The following is a 12,173-nucleotide window of genomic DNA, read 5'->3' on the forward strand; positions in this document are numbered from 1 at the left end:
TGCTATGACATCAACGGGGAAACTGATATATACATAATTATTTGCAGCAGTGGCAGCTCATAATGTGTTTTCCATGTTTTCTAACGAGGCCAGCATTTGTTTGCATGTCACTGTGGAAATTATTCCTTCTCGGAATTGACTCTAAAAAAAAGTTTAATCTGAAAATTCAAGCATATGAGAACTAATAATAATTTCCTCTGGAATGCTTTAAAAAGTCATGCAAGCAAATAGTCTGGCTTTTTTAGTACTAGATTTTCTAATTATTGTCATAGTAAATGGATTTAATAGACTAAATAGACTGTTCTTAGGAGATACATGGGGGGATAATGATTCTTCAGGAAGATTTTTAAATTGTTATTTACAATTATATAAAATGAAAAACAAAGTCAGTAAAAATAATTATTTTAGTTAAATATTATTATTTTTATGACAATGTTAGATTAATAAGTTTATCTGTCATTTTTCCAAAGTATAACCATTGCACAATACGTGACAAACACGTCTCTATAGGTTTGTCGCGTCGCATGCTCCAACATGCTCCAATTACCAATATGTTCCTGCCATAGTTCCTACTCACTCTGATAAGTGCATTGAAGTGAGTAGACGCTATGATAGGAGCATATTGGAGCATGCGACGCGAACCAACCTTATGACGTGCCAACTGAACTAGTGCACACCGGTGCTTGCACTGCTTACACTGACTCAAGACCTAGGGTGCGTTCCGTTTCTCGCATGAGTCCGGATCTACAATAGGCGTTTTATGCCTTATGCCGTAAGAAACTGACAAATTACAGTCGAATCCGAGAAGAATAAGCGACTGTGATTCGCCCATTTCTTATGGCTTAAGGCTTAAAACCCTATTGTAGATCCGGACTGATGCGCATAATGCATCGTTTATCCTTGTTGCTTGCCAAATGTTAAACAAGGACAATGGATGCATCGTGCGCATAATGGGCGATACGGAACGCATCTCTAGTGCAGCCAGTTTGGTGAACTCGTGCACTGAGTTCTGTTGCACTGGAACAAAAAACACCGTCGCTGACCATTTTGGGTACAGAAAACGCTTTAGCCCGGATCCTCATACGGGCAACAGCGCTTTGACACCGAATGCTGATTGGTGAAAAACGGGTGATGGGGGTAAATTTTACCCCCACAACCGGCTTTTCACCAATCAGAGCTCTGTGTCGAAGCGCTGTTGCCCATACGAGAATCCGGGCTTAAGCCAGCAGCACACGATGCTTGTTTTCTTACTGGATTGCTAGCTGGATTATAACGTTTTCGGCCCGATCGGGTTTGCACCAACCTGGGTTGGATTAATCTTTCCTATTGGTAGTACACTTTTTGAACTAGTGCAACCAGTGCAGGAACAGAAACAAACCTATGGATTATGGATCGCGAATCTAGTAATTATCTTTCTGCTTGCGCGGGTGTATGACGTCATCGGTTTTTTTTTAACAAACTGCGTGCAGCCGCTACATGAAAGCAGATCCATTTGCGTAGAATATGACAGATTTCCCGCGTATAGTATCGCGTGTGTATAAACAATTCTTTGTATATGTATATATTATATAGTTTAGAAGCGTTATTTTCAGAATTTTATTGATGTCAGTGCAAAATGAATATAACAAATGTTATTCAACAACGGGAGAGAGGATTCGGTAAATAAACAGAAGCGTATACATCTTACGGGGGAGATTTAAACGACCGTTTATTTTGCACGGGTGCAGGTTATCTATGTGTAATAAAACCAATCGGATTAATCTTTTTAAATTGATTTGGGATGTAATTTAAATGTTGTGTAATCGATGAGAAAGAGAGAGAAGAATCTTTAATGATGAATTTGAATGACGTTTTGTAGCTACAAAATAAAATATTAATGGCATATATTATAATGAGAGAAGAAGATTGATTGCTAAGAACATAATTTGCTATTATAATATTATTTCTATTTGCAAATTTTGATGATACTCTAGATAGACTGATACATTTTATATTTGTAAAAAGTTAAAGTATTATTAAAATAGTTTGTTATTATCACATTACTGCAATAATCCAATAAAATTAATTAAAATTAATAAAAAATTAAAGAAAAAATATAATTTAAATAAATAATTAAATTATGTCTATTAAATTTTAACGGTACACTAACTGCTTGATGTCCTATTCAGGAATGTTATGTGATTACGACATCGCCCTTTATCGCCTGAAATGCTATTACGACGATGTATATCGTGGAATAACTCCGAATGTAAATGCAGTTGATTATAATCCTGAGCCACCGGTGTTTGCATGCCGTTTCTGCACCACGCCAGGATACGAGGAGATTCTTGCCTTGGCAAACGAAGATGGAAAAGTCGCTTTTCAAGACACTAAAATTAAGAACGAAAATAATCTACCATTAGAGGGAACACAGGTTGCCTTTGATTTCGATTGTTATTTAACAAATGTATTTTTTAGTATCAGCACAGAAATATTAACCGGAAATATGTATATTTTTCAAGGCACACTGTAATGCAATCTTTGATATTGCCTGGATGCCTGGGGAGATGAAACTGGTTACAGTATCAGGAGATCACACAGCACGTTTATGGGATGTCACTAGGCCTGAAATAAAACAAATTAAGTGCTTTCATGCACATACAAGAAGCGTAAAAACTGCAGTATTTCGCGATGATGACAGAGGTACTTGGCCTGTTCATCAATGTGTTACAAACACTTGTATTTTTTGAAGAAAAATTGCTGCTTTGAAAAAAGTCAGATTTTCTTTTTATCTTTCATATAAAGGGCAAAAATATATCAACACTTTTTAATTTTTTTCAAGATTTAATTCTTTATGTTCATTTATAAATCTGCATGAAAAATTTAATGGTGTAATATGCAATTTGGAATATCTCAAAATTTTTCAAATATTTTTAGCTGTCTTTGCAACCGGTGCTAGAGACGGCTTCATCATGATATGGGACATCAGAGCCAATCACAGTGATGAGCCTAAGCCAGATAATTGCATTGCTAATGCACACAGTTATGGTGGTGTCAGCAACACAAGACGGAAATTGCATACTCAAGCATCACGAGCGCATAGTATTACCGGTTTAGTGTTTCAAGATGATTTTACACTAATCTCGTGCGCTGCAGGCGATGGGTAAGATTGCTTCCTACTGTGTATTTGTGCACAAGTATAATATCCTCTTCGTTTTAGTCTGCTAAAAGTGTGGGACTTGCGCAAGAATTACACTGTCCACAAGAAAGAGCCAATAGCTAAGCATTTAATGAATTATTCAGGAAATAGCACTAGGAATGGCTTTTCCTCATTGTTAATATGTCCGGCTAGAATTACATTATATGCAAGTTGCATGGATAACGTTATATATGCTTATAATATATCGTCATATAATCGTAAACCGGGTAAATGTTCCTCTTCTTTGAATTATAAAATATATGAATACATTGTTCTAATTCTAACGAAATAGAATCACAGAAAAATTTCTTTGTAACAGTGGCAGAGTATCATGGACATCAAAATCATACGTACTATGTAAAGACGTGTTTGAGTTCCGACGGTCGCTATCTAGCCAGTGGATCCAGCGATGAACTCGCGTACATTTGGAACACTAACAGACCGGGCGCACCACTAGTTAAACTTTCCGGTCATACAGACGAAGTCACTTGCATTGCATGGTGCAGTACTGGAGAAACTAAGGTTCCATTTTAATGTTTATTATATACTAAATAAAAAAAACTTGTTTTATACATCGTAAAAATATTTTTAAAAAGTACTGATTGCATATTCATAGTTATCTTAGACTCACTGCGTGATACAATTAAAAATATAAATGATTATAATCTAGATTTGATAGTTTGATGTTTATCTAATCCTGAGAATCATTTCAGATAGTGACTTGCTCCGACGATGCTTGTCATAAAATATGGAGGGTTGGACTCGAGCATGAAGAAGATAACAAAGAAGTAATAATACGCGGTCAAGCTGAAGTTGTAGAAAGATACTTTTTAGAAAAAATGAAACTGGAAACTACTCCAAGTTCTCGACACTCGAATACTTGTCAGGAAACTACACCAAGTTCAGACGAACACAAGGCATCTATTTTTACTCCAGGTAAACATAAAAGTTATTATTACATTGAGATTTATATGCAAATAAATACAAGATACAAATTTAACAAGTTTCAGTATGGAAAACTGAAACTATTAATCGCAAAGTGATTTTTAATTTTAAATAATTTAAAAAAGAAATCTTTCTTCAAGCTCTTCAAAATTTGTAACAAATTCTATATTTTTAAAGAAATATTTTTGTTCTTCACAGTTACGACTCCCGAATCTAGTAAGGAAGATTACAATGGAAATAAGCACAATTCTGTCAAACGTAGTTATCTGCAAATGATGATGGGATCAAGATCTGAAGGAAAGTTTAAATGTATTTTATCACCTATTCATGAAAACCATGAGATGGTTACGAAACGAGTTCACATGGATAATCGTGGTATGCGAAGGCTGTTCAGTCCAAGTAACGAGACCCCTAGTACGAGTAGAGATAACAATTCTGACGAACCTAGTACAAGCCAGTCCACGAGCACGAATAAAGCTAGTTTTTCGCCTACATTAAACTTGCCAAATTTCGTAATAGATGGAACGGCGCCTCATTTGCTTGAAATATCACCGCAAAAGTACAAAGAGAATGTCGATTGGTTAACGAAAATTAGGAAGGAAAGGTACGAACAAAAGAAGACTGCGTCAGTCTCAAGCAGTCCGAAGACTCAATCGACACCTAGTCGAAGATCCAATAGGTCACGATCAACTGAACCTCAAAAAGTCACAAAAATAACAAAAAGTGTTTCTTTATTGAACTTCTTTAAAACCATTAGCAAAGATAGTGAAAAAGATCTATCTTCGAATAAAAATAATTTGCCACCAACTTGAAAATAATATACGTAGAATTTGGTAATTCACGATATTCACGAATTGAATATTGAAATTCTTTTCGGATTCACAGTTTCAGATATTATTTTATAATATAAAAACGAAAGATTTTAAAATCTTGGTCACTAATATTATAAAATAAGTGAAACTTATGATATGACAGATTAGATATTTAGAAATTAAATTTTAATATTTTTTATTTTACACTATAAAAGCAAAAAATCTTAAAATCTCGGTCAATGATATAAAATAGATGAAATATAGTCATTAAATTTGTTCATGATATAGTATGTTTAATGAAAAAAAAAGACTGGTTATAAAATGATAAGAATTTTTACGCTGATTCATGATGAAATGTGTAAAAGAAGATATCAAAACTTACTCGCAATAATATATCTTGCATAGTTTTCAAGATTAACATTTAAAACGATATGATTGTAAGTTGTAAAATAGACACGATCTGACATAATTTTTTAGTATAAGCATTATGTTAGACATTATATTAAGGCATAAAATGTATTATATAAAAATTAGCAACCGTTATAATTGAAATAGTTTTGTACCCACCAATAAATTATTTTTTTTATGAAAGAGATGTATTAAATAAATTTTTTACATAAAATTTGGTTTAACATATGTTTTATTATCCCTTCTCCATCCATTCTTAGATAATCTAAACTCATTGTGATATAAGCATTAAATGTTGTGAAATAATTTTAAATTATTTTTAAGTATTATTAACTATTTGACTCAGGACAGAAAATTGTTACAGATTGTGGGAGTAATCTTATTTGAATCGGCTTCAATTCGTATTCTTCATGATCAATGTAAAACATCTGATTTTCATTCATCTGAAACGAAACCAATAACTTTATTGTCATCTCTAAGATTGCTATAACTATGAAATAATTATGTATTTTAATATGTATTAATATATAAAATATTTTATCAATATTTATGAAGAGAAAAGACTTACTATTTCAGGATATAATTCAATATCCTTTGCATCTAATATTAAATTTGTTGGCAGTTCATTGTCCCTTTCTTGTTTCCATCCTTTCTCAACAAATTTGGCATAACTAACATTTTCTGGACCTTGATATAAAATTGAGTATTTTGAATTTTAATTCTAATATTCAAATAATGAATAAATATACATATATAAAATGTTATTATTACCTAAAGTTATTTTTAATAAAGGCATTGATTGAACTGATATATTTTCAGTTTTTATGCATAGTTCTGTTGTTGAAATGGGCATCTCATGAAATACACCACAATCTTCATTCACTACTTTACTATAATCGAGGTAATTGTCTAAAATATTTTATATCATATATATATATATATATAATACACAAAACATATTCTTTATCTACTAAACTTATATGTATATACATATATAAGATGCTACTAAAATATTTGGTGAATACTTTCTTCTTTCTTTAATAGATAAAGCTTACTCTTTAACAATTTCTTGAAATGTTTTATCATATTTCTATCTTTTTCATCTTATTACTTTGATTTTAGTAACAATCTGAATAGTTAATTTCAAATTTTACAAGGATTTTATTACCAGAAACAAACGTTTGCTGCTTTGGCAGAAATGCATGCCACCATCTTCTATTCGAATTCGTAAATTGATTGTAAGACAAATCTTTGGAATAACAACATGAACATCCTTTGCAAGGATTTGTATATTTCATTAGCGCATTGCACTTCCAGGTCAAGTTTGACTTATAACCATTGAACACATAGGCCGCATATCTGATTACATTCAAATACAAAAAGCATGAGATAAAGGCATAAGAAGTCTTGCTCAAAGAAATTAATAGATTTACTTGCGTAAGGAACCCCAATACCAATATTTGTCAACGTGTGCATGTGTATCGCTCCAAGCTCCCCATTCTATGCTTCCAACAGCATAAATTGGCTTTATGGGATTTTCAGGATCGTTCTTAAAATAAAAATTTGTATTTTAATACAATTTGATCTACGTCAAACAAATGAAGTGCGATAAAAAAAGTACATACAGTCAGTAATTTGATTTCAATGGCATCTATCGATTTGAGACTATTTTTAATAATTGCCATTGTCGAATCAATCATGTGATGTACGTCAATTAAATCTTCGTATCCTCGATAAAATATGCTCGCGATTGTATTTGTATTTCCCAATGGCAAAATGCCAATAGGACATTGTTTGGCTGAATGAAGATTGTGCTCGTACTTCCTCATCAAGCCAGTTATAACATCTGACAAAGTACCATCTCCTCCTGCTACAATAATCGCATCGGTAGGTGTTTCCAAATTTGTTATTGTATTACGTGCATGACTTCCTGATTGGGTGTCGATGACAGTTACAGAAATACCAGCCAAGTGTAATAGAGGCTCGCAGTACTTCTGAAATAATTTCTTAGCCTTTCTGAAAAGAGAAAACAAAATCAGCAAAGAATGAACAAGATTTCATATCAATATTGAAGTTCTCACAATTACCTTTTCTTAGCAGCCGGATTTAAAATAACAGTCACATGACGAGGTCTAATGTTTGGAAAACAAGAAGCATCTCCATATTGGACTACTTCTTCACAACACTGACGCATTAATTGTTCCGTACTAGATATATAATATACTAATATAATAAAATTCAATGATATGAAGTCTTAACATTATATTTAAAGTTTATATATATAAAAAGGATGTATCTGTTAAGAAAAAATCTATATTTATAGCTGTGAATGAGTATACATTCATAGTATCATACAGCATTACAATGAGTGATTATCATTTAATGACACAAGTTGACATATAAAAATTAGTTTATCTTTCTTGGCATTCAGTGAATAACAAAGATAAAACGATATTTGTGTCAACTTGTGTCACCAAATGAAAAGTCCTCAATGTGTGCATGTAAATTTAAAGAAGAGTTTGAGGTTATGTTCCCCATGGTTACTACTCACTCGTATGCTTGTTTACCGTATGATATTCCATACGAGAAGGCCGCGGCTCCTACCACAGATTTCTTCCAGTTATTACGTATCGTCTTCAGTAGAGTCAACACCTTAGCCATCGTCAATTAAAATCTTAAAACCATTTGGAGTTTAACCACTTTCTGTCGCTCTCTGTTATTCGAATTCAGGCGATTCGATTTGTCTTTATCTCCTTTATCTCGCGATTTATTCTAATTCTCTACAAATTCTTTGATTTCTGAATTTCACGTTATTTTTAATCTATATAAAATGTAGAATAAAAAGATGCGTCGCTCTCACCGCATTGCAAATATTTTTAAATTTACAGGTGAACCAACAGAACAATATATAGGAACTTGGAATTTCTGCTTATGTTTTCCATTACAGAAACTAGAGTATGATGTTCACTGAATGCAAAATAATTTACATAATATAGTGTTTTCGGCCCGGCCAGGTTTGCACCAACCTGGGTTGGATTAATGGCGTTTTGTGCTCTCCTATTGGTAGAGCGGGTGACGTCAACCAATAGGAAAGATTAATTTAACCCAGGTTGGTGCAAATCCGATCGGGCCGAAAACGCTAATATTTTCAGTGTTAACAAATAATTTAACCCTTTTAATTACATATTCTTTGCAACTATAATTCTCGTAATCTCAAAAAGATTAAAATTTTCATTAATGTTGAAAATATGTAAACCGATTTACACTCAATTGTATCAAGTGCTACACTAATTTTCCTAGTGGAAAACGCTATTAGGGAATTAATTCCGCCGGGAGCAATACTGCAGAGCTAGAGATATTCCTTATTTCTCATTCTGCCGCGAACGTTGCGGGGACGCTCGAGTTTTTCTTTCCAATAACCAAGATGTCTAAAAGAGGTGAGTTTGTTTTCGAGCAATTAAAATCCGGGAAAATCGGTGCCGGGACGGTTCATCGGTCCCGAGCGAAAACACGAGAAAACGAAAGCACGTCTCGTGCGTACAACAGAACGAAACGTTACTTCGTTAACGATGTATTCACGAAAATAAAAGAATGGTCCTAATACCGCTATCTCAATGTATTATTTGTTGTTTCTTAAGGACGTGGTGGATCGGCTGGAGCCAAGTTCAGGATATCCTTGGGTCTACCAGTCGGTGCAGTTATCAATTGTGCCGATAACACTGGTGAGTCTGAGAAATACCTTTTGCATGACACCTAACCTCAAAAGGCCTCAACTGCACGCCTTGCGAGCAAGAGGAACACATGGTTGACCGTAATTTGCAATTATCAAGTATTTTTACAACTATTTTGTTTTTCCCAGGTTGTTGATTAATTTTGATTACTGTAGCTTTATTGTACATCGAACTGTCAAAAGAATAAGGATTTAGCAAAAGAACAAGGATACTAATAAAAAATGTGACTCATAATTCATGGCTGTGTTTAGCAGAGAAAACTGATCAGTGTGAGCGCTCAGTGACGTTTCAATACAATTGGTTCCTGTGTACTTGTAATTAGACCAGCAAATAATTGAAGACAAGAATCAATCATATTAAAGAATTACTAAACACTGATCAGTTTTTTTCTGCTGAATGCAACTAGTACTATTTTTTGTAAGCATCAATGAAAAGTATTGTAATTGTAAAGTTGTATCTTTTATCTAGTGTTATTTCTCTATAATGGTTTTTTTCTCTTAAACATTTTTTAACACTTAGGGCTTCTTTTACTAACGCCGATTAACTTAATCGGCCGATTAGTCCATTGGAATTGATCAATCGCATCTATCGTCAAACAAAATGACAAATGAGATTGGTCAATTCCGATGGACTAATCGACTGATTAAGTTAATCGGAGTTGGTAAAAGAGGTCCTTAGTAGTAGGACATATTTATAAAATTACACTATAATTAAATATGGATTAAGAAAAAGAATTAATTATGTACATATCGAGTTATGTAAATAAGTTGTTAAAATTGTATATATGTTTGTATACATAATGTACCATAACTCTAATTTCCGTTTTCATCAATGTAGATTAACTTCAATCTTTTTTCAACTTAATATAGTAGAGAGCGCCTTTAGGATTGGTCAAAGTTGGAAGTTCCGAATAATAACAATATTTTTGATTCATAAATTTAATTAATTTCAAATGTGACTGTGCGCCGAAACGTTCGGACATTAAAACACAATTAATTTGAGATGTTAATAATCGCGAGCCAAAACATTCGGACAATCGCGAGTATATATAATCCCCCCTTTATTTCAAACAAGAAACTTTTATTGCAAAAAATATTACTTTAGCCAAGATCCTGGTTGAGGTAATATTTTTCGCAATAAAAGTTTCTTGTTTGAAATAAAGAGGGGATTATATATACTTGCGATTGTTAGCATCTCAGATTGATTGTGTTTTAATGTCCGAACGTTTCGGCACAGTCACATTGGAGATTAATTAAATTCATGAACCAAGAATATTATATTATTCGAAACTTCCAACTTTGACCGATCCTAAAGGCGCTCTCTACTATATTATGTTATTACAACATTAACTCGGTCCGTTTCTATTTCTTGTTTCAACTTATTCATCTTTTTCTAGTTCTAAGAATTAAAAAAAGGTGATGATTAAGTTGAACCAACATTAGAATTAATGTATGTTGGTGGAAGTGGGTATTAGTGGTAATTTTTAACTCCAGCAGATATATTCATTTATTAATTTTTATTTCACTGATGATACATTCCTTTGTAACAATGCTATTGTTTTTACAGGTGCCAAGAATCTGTATGTCATCGCAGTGCAAGGAATTAAGGGCCGGTTGAACCGCCTGCCAGCAGCGGGATCCGGCGATATGATTGTTGCCACCGTGAAGAAGGGAAAGCCTGAACTTAGGAAAAAGGGTAAATTAATTAAGTCTGTCGTGTACGATGTATGTTTTCCTGTTGGATTGCTTGTATTTTGGAAAATTACTAAAATTTCTGTGTTCTGGGGTGTGTTCACATACCCAGGTATTCTTGTTTAACGGTGTTATTTGGTGAGCAACAAGGATAAAATAACACCTGGGTGGCACTCAGGTGAGAATCTGAACACAGCCCTGTGTGATACTATTTTAGCAATTACTAAAACGCAAGTAATTCAGTAGGAAAACAAGCACGTACTGTAGACTTTACTCTCTTATGGTCTTCCATTCTTTTTTCTCTAGAAACGTTATCTTTTTCGAGGAATTTTGAATAAACATGTGTATCGTTGCAGTGATGCCCGCGGTAGTTATACGGCAACGGAAACCATTTCGAAGGAAGGATGGGACGTTTATATATTTCGAGGACAATGCTGGCGTGATTGTTAACAATAAGGGTGAAATGAAAGGATCAGCTATTACGGGACCTGTTGCGAAGGAATGTGCAGATTTGTGGCCAAGGATTGCATCTAATGCCAGCAGTATCGCGTAATTCACATCCTGTATAAATTACTGTCCTTTACAATAAATCCGAAAATAAGTAGTACTTTTTTGAGTTCATTGTTATGAACGAGTACGTGTCCAACATTTGTATCAAAATCCTTATTCAAAAGAAAACTTTAAAATTTCAGGATAAATTAGGTTCTCTTCACCTTATGCTGGATTCACACTGCATCCGATTTGCGTCGTACAACGCTCTGCAACCAATCAGAAAACAGGATTCCGACGATACAAAGCAAAATCCATCGAAATCCTGTTTTCTGATTGGTTGCAGAGCGTTGTACGACGCAAATCGGATGCAGTGTGAATCCAGCAATATTGTTTTACTTTATTTCGAGGTACACAATCGACCATCTGGGGCTTGTTTCTTTATTTTCAAACAAGGTGAAAATTACAAAAGTGAGCAAATTTACTAGTAATCATTCGGTATATCGACTCGTGTATATAAATTCCGTGAAAGTGTAAGCCAACTCAAGTCTACCACCAGGTGATATTCGTGTAATCAAATCTTTATTGTATTTACAATCATTATACGTTTCGATCCTTGGATTGGATCCTTTTCAATATCGTTTCCTTTTTTAAAAAGTTTTTTTACTTGATGAGCGACATAATAAGTAATACGAGTATATACGAGTATTATAAGTAATACGTAATATTTTCACCTTATTTCAAGATATAGAATCGATCCCCTGCATCTTGAAACGAGATGAAAATGATAAAAATGAGCGAATTTACTAGAATATTTATAATTTTATTAGTTAAGATCTAATAAATTTGCTCACTAATTTTCACCTCCTTACAAGATACAACAGAATCGACATCGCAGTGTCAATTGGTATATTAGTTG

The 12,173-nt window shown here is 33.5% G+C and overlaps 3 protein-coding genes across 3 annotated transcripts; 2 read left to right on the forward strand and 1 right to left on the reverse strand.

Moving 5' to 3' along the window:
• Positions 1 to 1,585: 1,585 nt before the first annotated feature.
• l(2)dtl (WD40 domain-containing protein denticleless) lies at positions 1,586 to 4,935 on the forward strand. The gene is made up of 8 exons (XM_018504309.1): positions 1,586 to 1,658; positions 2,169 to 2,413; positions 2,502 to 2,682; positions 2,917 to 3,142; positions 3,200 to 3,405; positions 3,498 to 3,700; positions 3,892 to 4,114; positions 4,322 to 4,935. Exons 1-8 carry the CDS (start codon positions 1,616 to 1,618, stop codon positions 4,933 to 4,935), a joined length of 1,941 nt encoding a protein of 646 aa, XP_018359811.1. The 5' UTR covers positions 1,586 to 1,615.
• Positions 4,936 to 5,570: 635 nt separating this feature from the next.
• Positions 5,571 to 8,004, reverse strand: Mulk (acylglycerol kinase-like protein Mulk). The gene is made up of 8 exons (XM_018504308.1): positions 7,895 to 8,004; positions 7,431 to 7,550; positions 6,969 to 7,359; positions 6,777 to 6,892; positions 6,512 to 6,702; positions 6,115 to 6,252; positions 5,912 to 6,030; positions 5,571 to 5,786 (listed from the first exon to the last, which is right to left on the reverse strand). The coding sequence occupies exons 1-8, from the start codon at positions 8,002 to 8,004 to the stop codon at positions 5,673 to 5,675; spliced, it is 1,299 nt and encodes a 432-aa protein (XP_018359810.1). The 3' UTR covers positions 5,571 to 5,672.
• A 715-nt stretch (positions 8,005 to 8,719) lies between these two features.
• On the forward strand, positions 8,720 to 11,372 carry RpL23 (ribosomal protein L23). The gene is made up of 4 exons (XM_018504302.1): positions 8,720 to 8,780; positions 8,982 to 9,065; positions 10,641 to 10,769; positions 11,122 to 11,372. Exons 1-4 carry the CDS (start codon positions 8,768 to 8,770, stop codon positions 11,316 to 11,318), a joined length of 423 nt encoding a protein of 140 aa, XP_018359804.1. The 5' UTR covers positions 8,720 to 8,767; the 3' UTR covers positions 11,319 to 11,372.
• The last annotated feature ends 801 nt before the right edge of the window (positions 11,373 to 12,173 follow it).

The sequence above is a fragment of the Trachymyrmex cornetzi genome, unplaced genomic scaffold (assembly GCF_001594075.2).
Source record: "Trachymyrmex cornetzi isolate Tcor2-1 unplaced genomic scaffold, Tcor1.1 scaffold166, whole genome shotgun sequence".
Classification (NCBI taxonomy): Eukaryota; Metazoa; Arthropoda; class Insecta; order Hymenoptera; family Formicidae; genus Trachymyrmex; species Trachymyrmex cornetzi.